Source organism: Antrostomus carolinensis, unplaced genomic scaffold, assembly GCF_000700745.2.
Source record: "Antrostomus carolinensis isolate BGI_N321 unplaced genomic scaffold, ASM70074v2 scaffold23370, whole genome shotgun sequence".
In the NCBI taxonomy this organism is placed as follows: Eukaryota; Metazoa; Chordata; class Aves; order Caprimulgiformes; family Caprimulgidae; genus Antrostomus; species Antrostomus carolinensis.
Window position 1 is genome coordinate 2106 of NW_010286765.1, and position 22406 is coordinate 24511.

Below are 22406 nucleotides of genomic sequence, written 5' to 3' on the forward strand. Positions count from 1 at the left end.
GCTTACACTGAAAATTCCAGTAAATCCATATTTCACTAGACCAGTCAAGGTAGGGCGCAGATGCTTTGAAAGATGTAATGAACTGCAGTGAAATAACCTTACAAGAGAGAAAGGTCCACGATCACGCTGACCTACAGTACCTTTATAAAGCATGCATTACTTTATCAGTTCAACTGTGTTGAATCCTGACACAGGCTTCAGAGTGCTTGGTCATTCAGATAGTAAGGGGAAAAATATCTGTGGGTATTTCTTCTCAATATTGGAGTGGGTTTTTTAACTTTTTTTGTTGTTTTTTTTTTATTTTTAATGTATTTTGTGATTGAAGATGGTATTCAGAGCTACTTAGTAATAATATTTCTCCCTCTGAAAAAATGTGCTTTCTCTTTAGCGTTTGTTATGTTAGAAGCTGGAAATTTGTAAAATAATTAAAGTGTATGTTGGTTGGGGTTTTTTTTGTTTAAATGGTACTTGGCTTTGTCTAAATCAGCATCAGCTTCTTGTGTTTTAATTAGATTGCAGAATTGCTAGGGTCTCATAATGTAATGAATGTATTTTTTAAACTTTTTTCAGATGAAAAAGCAATTTGGTGATAATGAAGCAATTACTCAGGAAATTGTTGGTTCTGCTCATGTGGAGAATTATGCTTTGAAAATGTTTTTGTATGCAGACAATGAAGACAGAGCTGGGCAATTTCATAAGTAGGTGAAAATCTTTGGTTTTGTTATCTGAATTGAGATACTAGTCAGGAAATTTGAAAATCCAAACTCTCTTTAGTTTGACTGGCTACAAGAATTGTGCTTTAATGCATTAATTTCTCTTTCAGAAAACTTATTTTGTTACTACATGTATGTCTCTAACTTCACACATTAACTGGTATCTTCCTTCTTGTGTTCTTTAGGAGGTTGCTCACCTATGGGCAAGGCTTCTAAATCCCGAGGCTAATACTGAGCTTGGCACCAAGCATGTTATAGTTTTTACTGTCCAGTGCTGTTAAAATAATTGTGATGATACATTATGTGGTTTGATTTACAGCAATTACTATGGCATGTTGGTGACGTTGCTAGGCTTTTTCTGAGATAATATACCATGTTCCTATTTCCTGTATTGAACATTCCAAACTAGAAACTTAAGTGCAGAACAGGTGACTAGCTTTAAAAAAATACTGAAAACTTTCTGCATAGTAGTCAGGAGACTAACTAATATATTGTTAAATTTAAACCTTGTGAAGTAAGTTCTGTGACATCAGATTAAAAGAAAAAAATTAGTGATGATTGACTTGAAATAAACCAGTATGATCTAAAATGCCAGCTTCTAAAATGTGATACTTAGAGACTGACATGATCAAGTTCTGTTTTACAGAAACATGATAAAGTCCTTTTATACTGCCAGTCTGCTGATAGATGTTCTAACAGTATTTGGGGAGCTCTCTGAAGAGGTAAGTGTTAGGGAAGTCAGTGTATTATCTGATTACTTTTTCTAGCACAGGTGCAAATTACTGGTTTAGTTCTGTAAAGTTGTTTTTTATAATTTGTAAATATGAGCTTCAAAGAACATAGGTTGTAATTGTGTAGTCAAATACATGTTAGTAAGTCATAAGTAATTGTGCTAAGTATTTAAAATAAATTTCAAATATGTGAAATATTAGATAACTGTTATCTGTTAAAAGATGCTTCATGACAGTAAGTGTCAGTTAGAAGTGCAAAGACTGATGATTACTGTGACACACATAGCATTACATTGAGCAAGTAGGAATGATTATAGGGAAAAATGATGCAAGGTTCCATGCTTTTTCCACCTTCACTTTTTTTACCCTGCAAGCAGTAACTTTAGTGCTAGTAACTGAGGTAGAGTTGTGTACAGTTTTAGTTAGAACAGATATATTTGGTTTTGCAACAAACCCAACTTTTAAAAGTGATAAGTTGGAAGAATGTGAATTTACTTCATAACAATGGCTTGCTATCTGGCTATTAGGACATAATGTTTTAATTCAAAAAATTATCTACTAAAGTAACTAACACGGTGCTCACGGGTAATTTTTCAATCCAACAAGCATTCCAGAATTGTCTAAACAAGATCATTGTAACTTTTATTAAGGCACACCAAAATAGTCTCCTGGTCTGTTTTAAAACAAACTTTTTGATTAGGTGCATAGTCAGCTGCTCTGTTATTCATGTCCCACAGAAGAATTGATCTCAGATATAGAGGAGTAGGTACTCTTAATAAAAAGTATTCCTTGTTCTGAAAATTAAAAATGAGGTTTCTTTGCTAAATTTACTGAATGAAAAGCTTATTTTGAAAATGTCGTAATATAGTTGGTAACTTTTGGAAAACAAAAAAAAAATTAGAGAAGGCTGCTACTGACTCATGAAGACAAGTTTCAAAGATTGTTAAAGGCTTTTAAATCAACAGCAGAAGGCACAGAAGGCAGATACTTGAGACCTAAAATAAAAAAAATGGGTATTGTAAATAATATGTATTGGGTGGTATGAATGGATTGTGACACAGTAAACAATGGATATTCCATATCTCAATATTAGAACTAGACAAAAGGATTTTCTGGAAGGCATGTTTTACAAGACATGTCAACTCAGTGAGAAGCTGTGTGATAACAGTATTATTTTCATTTGCCTTAATAGCAACATTCATACAGCAGGGCAGCCTTCCAAAAAGGGACAGCAATGCATATTAAAACAAACTAAAGCAACAAAATTTAGGTGCTCAGTTCTGGAATGATAAGCTTTGCAGTTAGGATGCATAATGACACACATCAAACAGTCTTTGTTCCCTTCTCCTCTCTCTGTCCAACATTTTAGTGGGGTTTTTTTGCCTCATTCTTAAATATGCTTTCCCAGAGGTGCCACCAGCCTGGCTGAGGGGCTCAGCTGTGTCCTGCACTGGATCTGCTGGAGCTGACTGTGTCTGGCAGAGGGCAGCCCTGGTCTCTCCTCACAGATACCACTCCTGCCACCCCTGACTGCCAGCACCTGAGTACAGACATCCCTTACAAAAGCATTTATCGTGAAATAATGGGGTATTGGAACGGAGAGGAGATGTACAGACTGTTAAATCTTGCGTAAAGTTCTTTTCTAAAAGTGTGTATTTCTTTCTGGATGTGTATTTCTGGATGTGTATTTCTGCATTTTGTGGCTTCTAGTATTTTGGTGAATGATAAAAGAATTCATCTGTAACACTACCTGGTCAGGAAGGGTTATAAAAATAAAGTATTTAACAGAAAGCCAGGTTTTCCAGTTGTACTTTTCCTTTCTGAGGTATAGTGAGTGCATTTTAATAATTCTGGAGAACATTTTATTTGTGCAAACAAGGACCATATCTTTCTCCTGGGCTGTGCAATCATCCTGGTGGACAACAGTGTATTAAATACGAGCAAGGGAGCTTGCTGGAGGTATCCAGTATAATGTCACTCTCAACTCTGTTCTAGATGGCAGCACAATAGGTATTGTGAAATACAATTTTGAATTTCATTTTATTAATTCTCAAAAGCTTTGGATATAAGTTTAGTCAGGACTTTTAAAATTCTGTCTACCTCAGTTTCCAAACCACTGTACCTGTGATTATTACTATTAAAACTTGAGATCACTAATACCTTGCAGGTGATGATGTTGATGTGAACCTGCATGCGTGCAACCTGCATGCCTTGTTCACTTGGACAAAGTACTGCACTCATCCTTCCACATTTCTCATCTCTGTTTATATTCAGCCTTGTTCCTTGAAATATATTGTCTCATAGCTGTCAGAACTGGTTATTTCTCTTACAACTTTTGACAAAGTAGTTGATTTGCATAGTCGGTTTAAGATTTCTTATAACAATTGAGAACTCTTCCTGGATTAAAAAAACACCATTGTAACAGTACCAGAAGATGTAAAGCGGCCAATCTTCATTTCATTTTTTGACATATTAAAGTTGTTGCTAAGAACAGTAAAGTATATTTTAAAAAATGAAATGGAAAATCTCAAAATACTTGAGATTCTGACATTTATATAAATCACTCATGTTTTGTGAAAAGAAGAATTTGTGAAAACCTAGTTGACACGTTTATCTTTAAAGGGGTGTCAAATAATAGCAGAGAAGCAGTTTAGGGTTATAATCTCTTCTCAGGGTCAAAAACCTGCTTATATTTCTGTTTTGAATGCATTAATTCTCAGAAGTGAGTGGTTAAAATGACTGGCCTTTTCCCTCCCCCAGAACATCCAGCACAGGAAGTACGCCAGGTGGAAGGCAGCATACATTCATAACTGCTTGAAGAATGGAGAGACTCCTCAGCCTGGGCCTATTGGAATGGAAGGAGAGAGCTTTGGTATGTGTTTGCCTTTTCTTTTTAAAAGAGCAGAGGGGCTCGGCCAGGACTGAAGTGGTGGTATGCACAGTTTTTCAGGGAGCACCCCACAGGAAGCACAGCTTCTCTGTTTAAAGTTCCATTCATGTTGGGCAGCCTTCTACTTTTTCTTCTCTGCTTCTCCTACTGTTATTTTTATTGGACTTTACTATTTTATTGATTTATTAAATAAAATATTTATTTTCTTTCTTCTGTAGTGGAGACTTATTATTTTGAATACGGCTGCTCTCTAAGAAGGCTTTGTCACCTTTGGACCAGAACAGGCATTTCTTTAACACTACCCACAGTCTTTCTTTTAAATCTGTTCTATAAAGTTGTGGTCCCTTTGCCAGTTTATCCTCCCTCAGGAGTTAAACGGGAATAGAAAATAGATTGATTGGAGATTAATTCAACTTCAAACACCTGATTGTGAGACAGGCCCTTCCTCCCCATATTATAGTGTGGTTTTCAAAATAGGTTTATGACTTACTCTTTTTAGAGAGGATTTCCTGCTGCTTTGTCACTCATCCCTCTTTTCCTTGTGTTTTTAGTTACTCTCTGTGTTCTTCCAGCTAACTGATTTTTTTGTACAGGATTCCTCGAGGTTACCTCCTTAACTGTTAGATAAAAGTGGTGATTTACAAGGCCACCCACATACCAAAATGAACATTTATCAGAACAGGTTGTTTAAAACCTCCCAAACTGTAATTTTTACTGTCTTCGATTTAATGCATTCAGACCTGTCTAAATTCTGCTGCTAATTTAAAAATATTAGTTCTTCAGTAAGAAATGTCAGGAGCATCCAGACCTTTCTCATTTAGAGCTTTTTTAAGACAGACACCACCACTATGAGCATGCAGGCTAGCCCCTCCATGAAGGGACAGAACACATACTAAGCAGACTGTCTTAGAAGAGGACACTCATCACATCCCTAACCTATTCTGAGAAAGACAGCTCCGTTTTCTTATGTCACTATGTGTATTTTTACTAAAAATAACTAAATAATCAAAACAGAGCTGCCATATTATTTCTAAATGTTATAATGTCAACCTGTTTCTAAAGTATAGATCCAGAAGCTTCACAGATAGACACGAGAATTAAATCACTTACAAAACGATTTTTGTTAAACTGTGAAACAGATAATAGTATTGCTGTTCCATGAACTGACCATCCTTTTCAGTTACTGACAAAAGCAAAATACATGCAAAAAATTGTGCATTTCTGGAATACATAAAAATAAAACTAATACGTAATTGTTAAATTAACTTCCAAAATATTTTCACACATTTACTTTTCCACTGTTTGCAGTTTTTCTATGCTTAATGCTTTATGAATGTTTAATTGTTTTTACATTTCACCAGTTGCTTTTAATAGCAATTGGTTTCGTTAATAAGGGGTCTCTTTGTTTTCCTCCCTAGTCAGTGCAGAAGCTTGAAATACGAATTTTAAATGTGAATCTCTTATGGAAATAGGATGTCTTTGGAATGGATTTTTTCATTATGCAAATTAAGTTAGACTGCTTCTGCACAATGACAATAACCTCTGTATAATTCTTCACATACCTAATGAAACAAGTAAGAACATTAAATGATTTGACATTTTTCTCTGAGCTAGTATACAAGACTTTGGCCTGCATAAATGCCACTTAAGTTGATGCTCATTTATCTCTTAGCTTAAACTTGAATTTAGTAACGCAAATTTTTCTGAAAAAAAACAATAAATCAATAAATCTGCAAGTGCAAAAGAGCTAAATCTAACTTGTTAAGTAGTTGTAGAGGTGGCTACATAAAGTTTTATGTTCATATGTATTAATACATATGATCCATATATTTACATGTATGCACACACACACATATATATACACACACACACAAGTGTTTGTTTCCATTCATTCATGTTTGAGGTCTGTACTTGGGTCTTAGGTGGATTTTGAAGTTTGAACCTGTCATTTCAAATATGTTATGAATAAGTTTGTCATTTTCTGCATATTGGTTTTATTTTAAACATGTCAACACATTAGAAAACTGGTTTCTTTTCTGGTTCTCAATCTTTTCATTATGTGATCTCACATTTTGAAGTTTTTTTCTTGTTCATCTTTGAAGAAAGAGGAGAATGGGCATGACCAACTATTTATAGAAAGATTAAACTGGTGTTTCTTCCAGTAAGGTATAGAATCCTATTCCACTTGGCAGATGCAAGCTGATTCTTTAGCAGAAGACAAATGTGCAGCAGAAGATAAAAAGTGACAAAGTAGCATGAATAAAAATTGTCTAGCTTACCACCTTTATCAGACAGTGAGCAAAGTATAAGGAAGTGGAAGGCAGGCAGTCTTACTCCTTCAAAGCCCACCTTTGTTAAAAAATACTATATTGCTTGAAGTATGAGTTTTCTGTTGTCTTCCAAATATGAACTGGAGAACATGGCATACAAGGTGAAGTTGAGTGGGTCTAAGGAGAGTTCTTAATGCTGTTTTAAACTACACCTAATGGGAGAGTGAAGAGAAGATCTAAGCAACTCTTCTTGGATGTGCATAGTGACAGGATAACAGGCAATAGACACAAGTTGCAACAAGGAAAATGTCAGCTCTAGCTGACCCTGCTTGAAGGGGAGGTTGGACTAGTTAATCTCAAAAGGTCACTTCCAACCTCAGCCATTCTGTGCCCGGAGCAGCCTGATCTATGTTAGCACTGCTGTGAGTGAGGAATTGGACCAGGTAACCTGCAAGGGATCCTTCAGCATTTTTATGATTCTTGAAAAAATAATTTAATTGTATATGGAAAAAGAGTATCAATGGGTGGAAAGGAGAGGGCCAGGTAAGAGTGCCTGAGGTTCAAATTTAGCCCAAAAAGTCTGAAAAGTGACTCTTCACAGTGTAATTTCTTACCATTTATAGTCTCCTTACACTAAAAACAAACAAACAAATAAATAAATAAATAAAATACATCATCACCATTTTTAAAATGAGAATGTGTACTAAACATCTATCCCTGTTTATTGTTAGCCTTTATTTTGCTAACAGTAAGCAAAAGTATCTAAGAGCCTGGATGGCAATTATAACTTCTTTGCAGTTTCCAGTTTAAAATACTGTTTGGGTATTAATACTCTAGAAACACTACAACATAAGTAAATTCAAATATTTATGAACAGATGATGAGTATGATACAATTTGATTTCCAAGCTTCCAGTTTATTCTTTTTATTATGCTTTCCATACCTAAAGAAGCCCTACAGGCTTAAACAGCAGAATAGCAATCTTACCCACTGAAATATGCTCCAGTCTAGGCACAGCTATATCTGAAGCGAAGCATTAGCAAGCTAATTTCTTCTTCAACATAGGATCTTTTTCAAGACAGTTTTCTTAACTGCTGGTGCGAGAGGCACTTATGATACAACTCCAGCTGCAACCATCACCAATGAGACAAAATTTTAACATCCTTATTGATAGGGAGCCTGCAATATCTGTAATTTGGCAATATCTTTTATTTGTTGAATTGTATTTCAGATAGTAAGAGAATTTCTCACTCTCTTTTCTGAGCAATGAAATTAAAAATACTTTTTGACGTTTATCTTTGGAAATTAACTCCATAGTGTAGATATCCATAATGCTTTACACAACCAAGACAATAATTTTATGCAAATTAATTTTTACTAGAAGAATCAGTTAAAAAAAGGTGTTAATTCTTGCTTTGTGCACCATAAGAAGAAAAGTAGCATTGTTTGAATGTATGGCTGGACCTTCCCCATTCCTTTGTGCTTGCTCATTTTCTTCCTCCCCTTGTAAGTGGAAAAGTCTGTTTAAACAGAGTGAAACTAGGTCTCTGTAACTTGACAAATTACCGTTTTTTTCCAAAGTGCTACTCTTTGTGATTCTTGAAAGCCATACTGTAACTCTTGGAGATGTTTTTACAGTAACATAGGCATGCTTTATGCAGTTCTGCTGTTGGATTTATGGATGCTTTTGTCATGTTGCCACTGTGGAAACTTTAAAATTACATACTTGATTTATTAATACAGTTGGAATATAAGTCCTAGAGTACACATAAAGGTCACTTAACAGTAGCCCTAGGTCATGCAACAAGATTTGATACTAATGGAAAAAAATTAAAAATGTAATTTCAAAGATGAAAAATTTCCTAAATGGTCACAGTATAGCCACAGTAAAATATATTACATGTCAGCACTTTCATTGCAATATTTAATAGGTATTCTACATTTATATTGTAAAATTCCAGGAAACTTTTCTAGTCCCAACTAGTAGAAAGAACAGTGTATAAAAAGTTGGTGGATTTTTGAAGTCCATCCTTAATGTTTTGGGAAAAAAATATACATATATGTATTTTTAAAAAGCAGTGTTCCTGTAGAACCTTACACTCTGCATGTTATAGCAACATGTCAAGCTAAAGAGAATTCATTATGCTGGGATCCAAGCATAGAGGCTGATGAGGTTCCAAGACAAGAAACTTGGCTGGAACTGAAGCAGTTGTGTCACTGTTTTACAGCCTAGCATTTCAGCATCCTTAAGCAAATTGCAAGGAACTTCTAAGTTATTAATTATTGATTTATGAGAAATTAGTTCTCTAATTTTTCTAGCATTCATTCCCTGGAAATGGGAATTGAATTTGTTTTTCAATAACATTATGGATGTTCTAACCACAGAACTTAAAAAGAGTTTGTTGACTTAAGCGTTCTTTTCCAGTAGCTTGAAATCCTTCTATTTAGCACTGCTTTTAAACTCTTCACGTATCTCAAAATTGTTCTAATACTTTAGTCTTTGATAAAGAATATTTTAAATATTTACTTTGCAGAAAGAATAGTTACAATGCTTTGATGACGTTTGGGCACTTTAAACACCTAAGAAGAGTTAATTTAAACAAAGCTACTTTTATGTTTAATACAGTTCAACATTTGCCAATTGCATAATGAGCAAATCAAACAGTTGAGCTTGATCTCTTGATATATATGCCTGATTAAAAAGTATATCTCCCTTTTGTGAATTTGACTCTTACAGGCACTGTTATTAAGGGTGTTCAACGCTTTTAACACTTTTTTTTCATTGCTTTTTTTGTTTATAACATTGCCAGACTTTTTAACCATTTGAGTTCATATCTTCCATGACTAGCATTGCCTACAGCACTGCACTTTTACAGGAGTGACTAGAGACCATGAACTATGCAGTCAGTTTGAAGCTGAAACTGGGAATGTCTTGAAGAGAAGATTGGGAGTATGGGGCAAGGAGTTACAGATATAGGATATGAAGTCCTAGTGCAGAGAGAGAGAAATCAGAATGGGGCTGAATAGCCAGATAAGAGCAACAGGAAGCTGCAGGGGGCAGAAAAAAAGGAATAAATGCATTAATGGTTTAAATCTGGGCAATTGAGATACTAAGTACAATGAAAGCATGTTTTTTCCCCAATCCTTCATTCTCAAAAGTGGCTTAGTAATTTTTACAACAGCTTTCCAAAAATACTAGCTTTAGGCAGGCACCCAGCGTGGAAAATCTAGCTTTATGGCTGCAATTTGACCAAGCTATAAATAATTGATAACAGTGTTACAAGTAAACTCGGGCAGCCTTACCTTCAGACAGCATGATGAGTGTTGTGCATAACTGTTTCATTAACCTTATGTACAGTACGTCTCTGTGATTATGTTAAACTGAATTTTATTTTCTGAAACCATTACAATATTTTTTTTAATTAACACCAAAGCCACTGAAAAATACAACATTCAACCAATAGCCTGTTCCTATCATTGCGTTACTATTTAAAAGGTAGCATATCCGGTATTTACTTTTGGATCTTGCCTTTTTTTTGCCAGTTTGAACAAATTTAATTTTACTTCCATGCATATTAGCCACATGATATTGCAGTGTGAGTTGCTAGCAAAAAATACAGCAAAGGGAAAATCTGTCACCTTAAGATATCTTTTGCCTTCCAGAAATCTGCCAGATGTTTGTTTGCATATGTCAGAAATAACTTCATAAAACCACAGCCATAATTTCTGGTTGCGGCAAGTGAAAGTAATTTTCACAAAAGTAACATACAAAAATTTTAGCGTGTTCTGTGTTTTTATATTAAAATTTACTAGCTGTACTTGACACTCCTGATAAAACTTTGCTTCTAGGTTTCTTTGCTTTTTTAGTACTTTTAAGTAAAGATTCTTGGTATTACACTGTGGATTTGGGAGATTTCTGAATTTGTTTATTCATACTTTGATTTTCTAAATGAAAGTAAACTCCTACAACTTTGCAATATAAACCAAAAAATATATTCTTTAATTGTGTATTTATTAAAGTCCAGTAAAAATGTCCTAATGACAATACTGTTGATTTTACTCTGCATTATAGCCTTTGTTGTAGTGAATAGTATTGTGAATTTGAAGTTGCTTAGTTGTTTTTGGTAAAGGTAGTACTTGAACTCTTTCTGTGAGGAAGAGGACCTTATATGGGAAAAAATTCTGATCTTTTCAATAGTAATACTTGTACTAGTAGACTGTTTAATTATTAAGCAGTAGAGGTGTTTGTGTAACACATGATCTTGTATAGTTGAAGATCAATGTGGATTTCATAAGAAAAAGAAGAAACATTTATTTTGCCAGCACTAGATGCATACAAGTTTTGTGCTCCCATATGTTTTGTTCCCTTTCAAGAACTGGCTGTGAACAAAGCCATTCCTGAAACTGTGCTTTTTCCACCTGACATTGTTGATACAGATCAACACATACACAGTAGAAGAAAATTAGCTTTTTTAAGCAGAACTTAATTCAAATTAAGGAGCAGAAATCAACCATATTCTAAATTAACTTAACCATATTCTAAAATAACTGGATCATTTGCTTAATAATATTGGACCGTTCGCCTTCAAAGCAACATTGCATAAACTAGACCAGAACATTAACAGCATGACTAGACTGAAAAATAATATATGGTTTTTGTACATGTTATGGGATATATTAAACTGCGTTGTTGTTCTCATAGCACATTACATACTCTACCTGTTCTAGATACAGTAATAACTTGGCTAAGCTGCATTTCGTTTTCTTGTTTGTTATTACTTTCCCAAAGTTCACCCTTTTTGTTATTCATTTGTGGTTTGTTTACTTGGTATGAGATGGAAGGATTGACACTGTCGTTCTTTTTACAAAGAGTTTGTAAGGCAACTACAGTTTTCCATATTCTGATTTATGTACATATTAAAATATGGATTACTGCATATTTGTAGTATCTTGTTCAACTATTGTGGTTGTTGTATATGGAAGTATAAAGATTGTACTAATGAGACAAATTATTTAAATTCAGACCAGTAATGAGATGATCCTTCAATTTAAGCAGAAGAGATCTTTGAAAGTGTGTGAGTTTCTAGTATGTTGCTTTTTTATTTTGTCACATCAACCATGGGTGGTTTGGCTTGATAAATGTTTTATGTCACACAGTGGTGGCAGTTTTTCTACTAACGAAAAATTGAAAGGGGGTTTTAAAAGAAAGCCTAAGTTTTCAAGTGTTTTTTTACAGAAGAGTTGCAGTAATTCCTATTTTGTGTCATCTTAGCAGATGCTGAAAGGGAAGAAGCAGGGTCATCTTCTCTCCATAGTGGAACAACTCAACCAACATCATCATCTACATATGAAGCTAACAACATACCAACTAGTAATTACACTGGCATACATATACCACCAGGTGCCCATGCACCAGCCAACACTCCAGCTGAAGTACCTCATAATACAGGTATGTCTGAATCACACCCAAAAAATTCATGCCTTTATTGAGAGGTAAATTCTAGCCCTCTTTCCATTACATATAAAGTAAAATAATATAGGTATTCTATGTCAGAAGTAACTTCCTAAATTAACATTGTAAAAATGCCATTGGAATTTTTTTTTTATGTTTTTATGATTTTTAAAATATGTAATTCATATTTTGGAGCATTGTGCCACAAGAGGTATATGGACTGAAAGAGTTATTGTTCCTGCAGACAGAATGTTTTTTTCTTCTCTAGAATAATGCTTTACAACATCTAATCTGTAAAGCACCATTTGAATTTTTCACTTGATAGATGAAATGATGTTACTTCATTTCAGATTTAGCTTTCCTGGTGCAGATAGACTGCTTCTTTATGTGGGAACATATCCAACATAGTGTTGAAAGTGTTACAACAACACTGTAACAGTTATGCTCCTTTTCCCATGCAAGTACTTCAGTGTGATTGACTTCAAACAGTATTATTAATGGAAATTTTGTCCCTACTGCTAAAGATATTTGCTTCTACATCCTTCCTCTTGTTCTGTGTCATTTTTGGACCAAAATTACGTTCTTAAAAATCCAGAGTTCTTCCCAGTTACTGTATTAATACAACTTTCTTTTTTTTTGAATTATTTGTGAATACAACTTTTTTACCTCACGTTACCTTTTTATAGTGATGCTTAATAAGACTAAAAAAATAAAAACTCTGGATTTCAATCCTGATGATAATTTCATTGTTCAGATAAATTTTTTATATTCTAGAACATACGAGATGTTTTTGTCACACAGCCTCTCCTTTTCTTTTACTTTCTCATTTTAAAAATACTTCACCCTATGAAAAGTTCAGGATGCTCTTTTTTTTTCAGCTTTATCAAAGGGAAATCCTTCAGATAGGTGGGGCTTTTTGGGTCTGGGACGGGGAGAGTGGTATTTTTTACATTTGGCCTAGGTAAATGTTTGTTTTTACCAGATCTGAAAATTATGGAATATGTACTTGATGGAATACATGAATTCTTTATATTACTTAGTTTTAATCCCATCAATAATTCCATGAAATACCAGATAATTTAGAAAAGTGATTTTTACCATCTTCCTACATAGCAGATGTTGTAGAAATAACTTTATGTTAGTCTGTTATGTTCTGGATGTATGCAAAAATATAGTTTTGGACCAATACAAATTAGAGTGTTTAAAATGTGAACACAGATACAAGAATGCTTCAGAGCATAAAATACTGTTTCTTCTAGCATCACCATTTCCCTTTTAAATCTAACTAGTTTTTTTATCCTCAGCAATTCTTTTCGAAGGAATTAGGGAGGAAATAGTTTGCAAGTGTGAGATGGCAGGCATGGAGCTTTAAAAATACAATGATGGAGACTGATACTAAAAGGCAGAATTTAAACTTCAAATATAAGGTTTACTCCTACTCTCTTTTAGTAGGTTTTCCCTAATACTCTAGGGTAACCAGTGTCTTTTGGACTAGTATTTGCTTTTTGGGTTTTTTAGTGCTTGAAATTAAATTTCTGTGAAATACTGTACTGGTAAAATGAATGACAACCTGTAAATTCTTCTGTATTATTTTATAAAACATTTGTAGTCTGAAGTGAGGGTTTAAAAATTATTATAGACTTTCAGAATCAGGAAGCTATCCGCTGCTTAATTTAAAAATCATGGAGTCATTAGGTTGACCTGTTCTATTTTCTTATTTTTTTCTACTTACTTTTAAAGTCTATAAATAAAAATAACACAAGTTTAATTTTTTGCACTGTTTTGTAGGAGTGACAAGTAACACCATTCAGCCTGCTCCTCAGAATATTCCTCTAGTTGATCCTTCCCTTTACAGTGCTCAGTCTGCAGGTAAGGTGGTGGTATTTTTATTGTCTCTACATGGACGTGGTGTATCCTGTGTGTCTCCCGTACACTGAAGGAAGGAGTTTGAGAAATAATGTCATCGTTATCTGAATGCTACTGATTCAGATTTATTTTTTTTAAAGGGACTTCATCTAAACGTTGTATTGCTAAGAGTTTAATAGTTCCTGAAAGCTTTGCTCCTGTGTGATTAGTGCTGTCTGACTTTTTTGAACCAATGAGCTAGCATTGTGTTAGGCTTTTTAATTATTTATGTTACTGCTTCTCAGGTGAGGTTTTTATATACTTAGCAAAGCCTATATTCCTGATGGCCTTGCTAAATTATATTTTTAGTAATTAATACACATTCCCTTTACTTAAAATTTCCTCTACAAGATCAGTATGTAAGTTATTTATTTACTTTGTTAAATAATCATGACATTCCAGTGGTGTTTTCTGTTGCAGCATAAGTGTTATGCGTACTTGTTGATTATAAGTAGTGCCTGTATTAAGTGAAATAATTTATAAGGTACTACTAATGATGTCATTTTGATGTACCATTTAATCAAGGCTTTTATCTTTTAAAATACCATCTGTCTTTGATCACTGATAACCTATATTACATGTATTTTATGTCTGCTCGCATGCATCATGCTTTGAAGTGCACACGTAAATGCTAACCTTAGGGAAGCCGTGGCCTGTGAAAGAGCAGTAACTGGCAATAAAGCTGGAATCATCCTAGATTCTAATTTGAACACTGATGTGCATTTGAACAAATTAAAAAGATAAGTTACATCTGTTTGTAACTTTAGTCTGATTGGTTTTGGCAATATAATGTGGATGTTGAGTGAGGAGGAGGTCTAGAAGTCCTGACAGGAAATCTATTCACATTCTACCCTACAGTTTATCCTCCTCTCAGGAAAGCTGATAGTATATGTCATTGATGTTTTAAGTTCCAGTACTAGATGCAGTCAAATGTTGCCTGTTAGGACTACTGAGTTTAGATAAGTGTACTCTTATATATGGTAACTTATGAATATTTGGTTAGATAATCTGTTTATTATCCTGTTGAAGAGGATGTCTCTGTTAAAATACCAGCTTTACTGAAAAAGCATTTTTGATTCAATGGAATGCTATAATAGGAATTCAGTATTTAGCTTGATTTTAGTCTGCTGTCATAAGAATGCTTAAGAATGTTTGCATCTTAATATATTAGGAAGCCATTTTTGTAGAATATGTCTTAAAAAGTTAAAAAGATAAATTAACAAAATTTACCTTTGATAGAGATGCATTAACCTTTGGCATTCTCTTGAAGAATAAAAGGCATATCCTTTTGTTTGTCTGGTGTATTTTTGTAATGTTTCATGTGGCAGTTAACTCATTTTTATTGAAAACAATACCTCAGACCTGTAGCTGAACCATTTAAACTTGGTGATAGTTTTTGAGTTTGGGGGGCTGTTGCGGGGGTTTTGGTAGCTCCTTAACCAAAACAGCTGAACGCTTTACTTAAGCTTTGCTGTAGTAACTCTGTAAACTTTGTGTTTTGCAACAAAGCGTTCATATTTAACCAGCTTATCGTGATCCTCTAGACAATCATTCTAATAGGTTTTTGGATAACTACTCTAAAAATTTTGGTCATCATTGCTCTTGGTTTGAATGTTTAATTCTGGTTGTCAAAAATGTCATAACTTTGATTTAAACTTTAGTTCTTCATTAAGTATTAGAAGTTCCATTATTTGATATCTGGGTAGCATCAGTGCATTGCTCCCTCTAGCCACTTACCTGTGATAACCTGATTTAATAAGTACATAAATATAAATAAAAAGGAATTGAGTTAATTAAGATACCCTGTGTTTATGAAAATTAATAACTACTATCCTGTAATTAAGAGATTAAGACCCTTGCTAAGCACAGTGATGAATCTCTTAACTTGATCTAACCTGAGTATTTGCATGCCTGCATTCCTACTCTGCACATCTGTTGTGTCACTACAAGTTTGAGTCTTGCAACAGCTTAAAGTGTTACATTCTTGTGAAGGAGTTTTGTAAAAGTGCACCTAAAGAGATAATACAGCTCATACAGATCCTTGGTTCTTGACATCTTGGAAAATATGCTGTCAGTTACGCAGGAGTTTGAGAGGGCATAAGGGATATGTCAATCAGCAGAGATACAGTAACAGTTTTGTTTGCATGCATAAAATTAAGAAGCTTGAGAGCAGTGGGAAGTGTTTGCCCTTGCCTGTCACCGTCCTGTCATGCATGCTTGGTCATTACCAAAAGCATCCTCCCTTCAGCTAGACATGTAAAAATAACAGCAGATATTCTTTCTTCTCATGTTGCTGAAGAATCCTTTTTATGACAACAGTACTCTGTTCCACAGTAGTCTTGTTCCCTGACCTGTAAGTAGATGCAGAAATCCCTGTATCTTACAACAGACATACTAAACTGTGGGACCCAGAAGCCTTCCCCAATTCCTGAGTTGCAATATTTTTATTAGGGCTAGAACCTGGCTATGTATTGAGGTTAGACTTTGAGATGCATTTTTCTTACGGTACTGAAGTTTCCTTTGGACAGAAAGAAGGGATCAGTGTTGCCCTCCAGTAGATCCATAGAGCTAGCCCAATGCAAAGTACACTTGCTCCATGATTTCAACACGATGTCAGCATCACAGAATAACAGAATTGCCTAGATTGGAAAAGACCTTTAAGTTCATCAAGTCCAGTCGTTAACCTAACACTGAACAGTCCTTGACTAAACCATGTCCCTAAGCACTATGTACATGGCTCTTAAATACCTCCAGGGATGGGGACTCCACCACTGCCCTGGGCAACCTGTTCCAATGCCTGAGAACCCTTTCAGTGAAGAAATTATTCCTAATATCTAATCTAAACTTCCCTTGGCGCAACTTGAGGCCATTTCCTCTTGTCCTATCACTTGTTGCTTGGTTGAACAGATTGACCCCCACCTCTGTACACCCTCCTTTCAAGTGGTTGCAGAGAGCGAGAAGGTCTCCCCTCAGCCTCCTTTTCTCCAGACTAAACAACCCCAGTTCTTTCAGCCACTCTCATAAGACTTGTGTTCTAGACCCTTCACCAGCATCCTTGCCCTTCTCTGGATGTGCTCCAGCACCTCAGTGTCCTCCTTGGAGTGAGGGGCCCAAAACTGAACACAGTACTCAAGGTGTGGCCTCATCAGTGCCCAGTACCGGGATGTGATCGCTTTCCTGGTCCTGCTGGCCACACTGTTTCTGATACAGGCCAAGATGTCGTTGGCCTTCTTGGCCACCTGGGCACACTGCTGGCTCATGTTCAGCCGGCTGTCAACCAGCACCCCCAGGTCTCTCTCTGCCCAGCAGCTCTCCAGCTACTTCTCCTCAAGCCTGCAGCGCTGCCAGGGGTTATTGTGGCCCAAGTGCACAACCCGGCATTTGGCCTTATTAAAACTCATGCAATTGGTCTGTGTCTATACTAATAAATTAAACACGCCTGTAAATATTTGACACTGAGAACAGCTGGCACAGAACTACTCAGATCCAGAATATGAAACTTTTAAACCTTCTAGAAAGGTAGTTTGTGAAGGCTTCCAGTATTGAATGATCTGTAGCCTGCTCTAACCACAAGTCGTGCCCAGGAATTGTTTGGGAAAGTGCTCCTTTGCATGGGCCAAAACTGTATGGGAGTCTGTTCCAGCAGTTTGACAGTGTAGACAGTCAAGTTTGAGTGCTGAGACACATTCCCTGGCACTATTGTATGTGCTAGTATAGGCATAGCCAAACAGGATATTACACGTATTCCTGCAAGACTCTTTCTGGTAGTAATAGCAAATATGTATTTTTAAATCAACTTATATATTTTCTTTCATTCCCATAACATGGTAGAAGCAATTTGATTAATACTATGATGAGAGATAAACTTCTGGTGCAGAAGAGTGGAATATTTTATCAAAAGAAAATTATGCTAAAGTAACAGTATTCCTTTGATCGTAGTCAGCATGAATCCTTCAATAATTGTCCTGTCCTGTGGGAACAGGTTTCAGAGTTTAACATTGACTTTTGAAAGTGTCAAAGCTTTTGCAATGAAGTATTGGTTAATGTCTCTGTCATGAGAATGTAGAGCTACACGGCAACTTTGTATAATGTGTGGGTGCACTTCTCTGGTGTAGTTAATTTAAAAAAAATATTAGCCCTAGATTTTGCTAACACTAAATGCATTAATGGTTGTGCTACACAGTTTTTATAAAATCTTCTTATATTACCACATGCTCCCTTCCACAGGTGGCATAGCATAGGGAAACCATTTGTCCATTCAAGTTGTGTGTATAATAATGTTTGATTTTCTATGCACAAAGTAGAAATAATAATTTGCCATTTTACGTGTTTTCATGATCTTAAGAAGAAATCTTTGAGGATTTATATTTCAAATGTCTTAAGTGCTTTAATGGGAAAAAAGAGCATCTTGTTTCAAAAATTATTTCAGTTACCTTTGTCATCACTGGTTTTATACACCAAGTTGGGTTATCAAAATGTTCTTAAATCAGCTACCTTGTATTTGGACAACTTCATAAAAAGGAAAGACATCTGATGGATAGAAAAGGATACCAAGGAGAAGCAGATAGATCGTATGAAATACATCTTGTATGAAATCGTGCTTGTTGACATTTATGGATTCCATATGTCTGTCACATTTCAGTAATAAATACAGCTACTATGCTAATAATTTCAGATTAACACAGAAGCAGATTTGTTTCAGGATAAATACTTTCCCATCTCAATGTTATTGAGATTTTTAGAGTTCAGAATCACATGATGGTTGAGATTGAAAAGGACCTCTGGAGGTCATCTCGTCCAACCCTTGCTCAAGCCAGGGTCCTGTAAACCAGGTTGCTCAGGACCATGTCCTTTGTCTACCCCTGCTCCTGCACTCTCCCCATGGTTTAATTTGCAGCATTGAAGGAAGAAGTTTGAGAAAAAATGTCAATGTTAATTCAAAAGACAGCTTTTGAATCTCAGCAAGGATGGAGACTCCACAACCTCTCTGGGCAACGTGTGCTAGTGCTCAGGTGCCCTTACAGTAAAAAGTGTTACCTCATGTTCAGATAGGACCCTCCTGCGTTTGGTTGTGCCGGTTGCCTCTTGTCCTGCCACTGGGTACCACTGAAAAGAGCCTGGCTCTGTCCTCTATGCACCCTCCTTTCAGGTATTTGTATGCATTGATAAGATCCCTCTGAGCCTTTTCTTCTCCAGGCTGAAAAGTCACAGCTCTCTCAGCTTCTCCTCATATGAGAGCTGCTCCAATCCCTTAATCATCTTTGTGGCCCTTCACTGGATTCTCTCTGGGATGTCAGTCTGTCTCTTGTACTGAGGAACCCAGAACTGGACACAGTACTCCCGTTGTGGCCACGCTTGTGCTGAATAAAGGGGAAGGATTCCCACCCTCCGCCTGCTGGTAACACTTTTCTTGATGCAGCCCCGGATGCTAGTAGCCCTCTTTGCCACAAGGGCAGGTTGTTGGCTCATGGACAAATTGGTGTCCACCAGGTCTTTTTCTGCAAAGCTGCTTTCTTTTTCCCCAAAGCTGCTTAAATCTTAGAATATGTAAGTTGAAGTCAGTTAGTAACTTTTGTGGTTATGCTTTTGATGTAAGTACAGACATTATAATTGTTTCACATTATTTTGAAAACTCTTTAAGTTTTCAAAACTTCTTTCAAAACTTCCAAAGCTGTGTTATTTCTGTTCTGCTTATCCATTGTGAGGTGCTGACTTAAGTAGGAGCTGAGGCCACTGAGCACATCAGAAGATCAACACCCTTACTGTGTAAACTTTGGTTTATAAATTTAATATTGTTATTTTTTTTCCCTCAAGTTATGTCATAAAAGCATCTGAAGTAGATTTCATAATAAATAAGGCTTTATGCCAGCAAAACATTAATAGGGCTCATACTGTAAAAATAAGATTAGACTGGTGAATTCAGGCTTCCTTCCAATAAATCAGTTGAATACTGGACTGATGCCTTGGCCAGTTTTTGAAGAATGATTTTGTAGTTTCTTTTGGCATCATAGCATAAAGCCACTTTGAGGGGAACTTGGTCTTTAATTCCTTAAAGATGTTCAGTAATGTGGTTGCAGATTGACCCCAGCTGCTTTTAGTCTGTGACTTTCTTTACGTTAAAAAATAACCTAAGTGTGTGCCTGTGTTTTTGCACTCCCTCATGCATATGTACTCACATATGTATGTATATTAAGAGATTTAATGTGGCTTCACTTATTCAGCAGTAAACTAACATACATTGCAATGATAATGAGCCCACCAATTTGTCATATTCAACAGTTACTTTGTGGTTATATTTATTTATTGAGGGGAAAATAAGTAGACTTCTAGAGTATATGTTTTAAACTGATGAAATTAATCTTAAGAGCACTTACCCTTCTGCTTTTTATTGAGGTAGGGTTGTTTTGAAAACCAGCAGACTAGTCTGGTTTTTAATATTCCCAAGTTTTCCGTTTTATTTGTTCAAAAGCTATTCTTAAATAGTAAGATTGGGGAAAGGAAAAGCAAATATAATAGACATTTTCTGATAAGAGCTGAGATTCTTTAGTAAATGTTCTCACAGTATTGCTAACAACAGTTTTATTTTGAAAGAAAGGGATCTAGCGAACTGAAATTGTACCACAAAAAATGCATTTAAGTATATTCATGTCTTTGCTTAAAATTAGAAAGCTGCACTTTGCTACATCTTTGTTTAACCAATTTTATATAAAATCTGTGATGCATTTTAAAATACATTTTTTCTTAATCTGTGAAATCTGTTCATTGCTTGTAAGATACTATGTGGGAAACCTAATAAATAAATACATAATTCTTTAGTATTGTATATAATTATTTATCCATGTGCATAAAAATCAGTCTTTTACAAGTTAAGTTATTCTCAAAGAACATGAGTAAAGGTTTTATAATTTATCCGTAGGTTATTGGAGTGGCATGGGATAAGCCCTAAAATTCTCAGTGAATTCATGGGTAGAAAGAGGTACAGTAACATAACTGTGCTTTATTTTATGCACACATCAGTGATGCTATTCGCATATTAAATCTTCTGCCAGTTAAGGCATAAATCCCTTCTGTGCTTTCTAGAAGACTGAATGCATGTATGTGAGTGTTACGGAATTTCCAATGTTTTAACTTATGTCAAGAAAATATTCTGATTAGTAAACAACAGTTAATTGTTTTATACTATATTATGAGAATATTTTTTGCTAGTGTTCTCCAGTATTACAAAAATGGTCGCATTTAATGAGATCAATCTTGTTTTCAGTCGTCTTGCATAAAATTGGAAACATAGGCATTACTTGGATAAAACAGAAATATAAAATGTGCAAAAACATGCCAGTGAGAAGTGCTTTTACATTTTGAAAAGTTATTCCAGTTGAAAAGGAGCAGTTTCTAACTTTGTATTATTCCTGAAGAAGAGAGCACAGTAATTATACTGTAAACACGAAAACCACTGTCCTTGTTTCTTGCAGGTTGTAACATAACAGCTAATTTATTGTTATAAAAAAGCTCTCCTTTGCCTTAGATGAAGAGCAGATCTTTCTCAAAGGTATTGATTTGCTTTTGAAAGGCACTGGGTCATACAAATACCAGTGTTTAGAAAGGTCCTCTTATTTTTTTTTTTTTTAAAGCCAACAGCAAAGAATTTAAGCATTATATGAATGAAAAGGGAAATGAACAGAAGAAACACCATCGCTTGGTCTTTGTAATATTACCACAAACATTAGCCTGGTTTTCATAATATTGCCACAAGTATAAGTAAAACACAGAAATCATGAAAGGAAGCCTCAGTAAGATTTCTTTTATAGTAACTTTGTAATACTTATGTTTTTGCAGGGGAAGTCCGTTTGACTCCAGAGGACTTTGCCAGAGCTCAAAAATATTGCAAATATGCTGGCAGTGCTTTGCAATATGAAGATGTGAGCACTGCTGTGCAGAATCTACAGAAGGCCCTCAAGTTACTGATTACGGGCAGAGAATGAAGCCTTTATCCAACATATTCATCTCTTTTGCCTAAAGATCTAACACTTTATTACTGTACCTGTTAGGGGAGTGGAGTTATACAGAAGTTCTTAATCCCATCACCCATGACAATGAAATCACTGTTTCAGTGTCAGATTAGCAATTAATGGTACAGTAGGAATCTCTGTTTTCATTTTGCAAATGGTGGAGCTAGAAACATGAATGCAGTGTCTTGATGTAAGCAAAATACTGAAGAAGGTACTGTGAACACTGTTCAAGAGTTAGAATTAATCTTGCAATGTTACCAGATTGGGAAAATGCTGCATCTGTAAAAAAGTTCAGCATAAGAATGTTCTGTTAAAATTTTTACTCTGATTTTGTTATTTCAAACTATTATTTAATAAGTATGATAGCTTTAAAATGGTAACTAAGTTTTCCTCCTGAAAAGAGAGCATGTGGGAAGGCTGACAGATCCTCAATGGGAAG

General features: G+C 35.3%; 1 protein-coding gene across 1 annotated transcript; it reads left to right on the forward strand.

The window, feature by feature from the left end:
* The first annotated feature begins 557 nt into the window (after positions 1-557).
* On the forward strand, positions 558-22201 carry VTA1 (vesicle trafficking 1). The gene is made up of 6 exons (XM_010177290.1): positions 558-698; positions 1360-1435; positions 4205-4316; positions 11880-12053; positions 13845-13925; positions 21795-22201. The coding sequence occupies exons 1-6, from the start codon at positions 571-573 to the stop codon at positions 21938-21940; spliced, it is 717 nt and encodes a 238-aa protein (XP_010175592.1). The 5' UTR covers positions 558-570; the 3' UTR covers positions 21941-22201.
* The last annotated feature ends 205 nt before the right edge of the window (positions 22202-22406 follow it).

What these genes read in the sequence shown, in the direction of transcription:
- VTA1 (XM_010177290.1), top strand. Translation starts at nt 571, where the DNA reads ATGAAAAAGCAATTTGGTGATAATGAAGCAATTACTCAGGAAATTGTT. An exon ending in AGAGCTGGGCAATTTCATAA is followed by an intron (nt 699 to 1,359) that starts GTAGGTGAAAAT and finishes TCTGTTTTACAG; the next exon opens with AAACATGATAAAGTCCTTTT. An exon ending in AATGGAAGGAGAGAGCTTTG is followed by an intron (nt 4,317 to 11,879) that starts GTATGTGTTTGC and finishes TCATCTTAGCAG; the next exon opens with ATGCTGAAAGGGAAGAAGCA.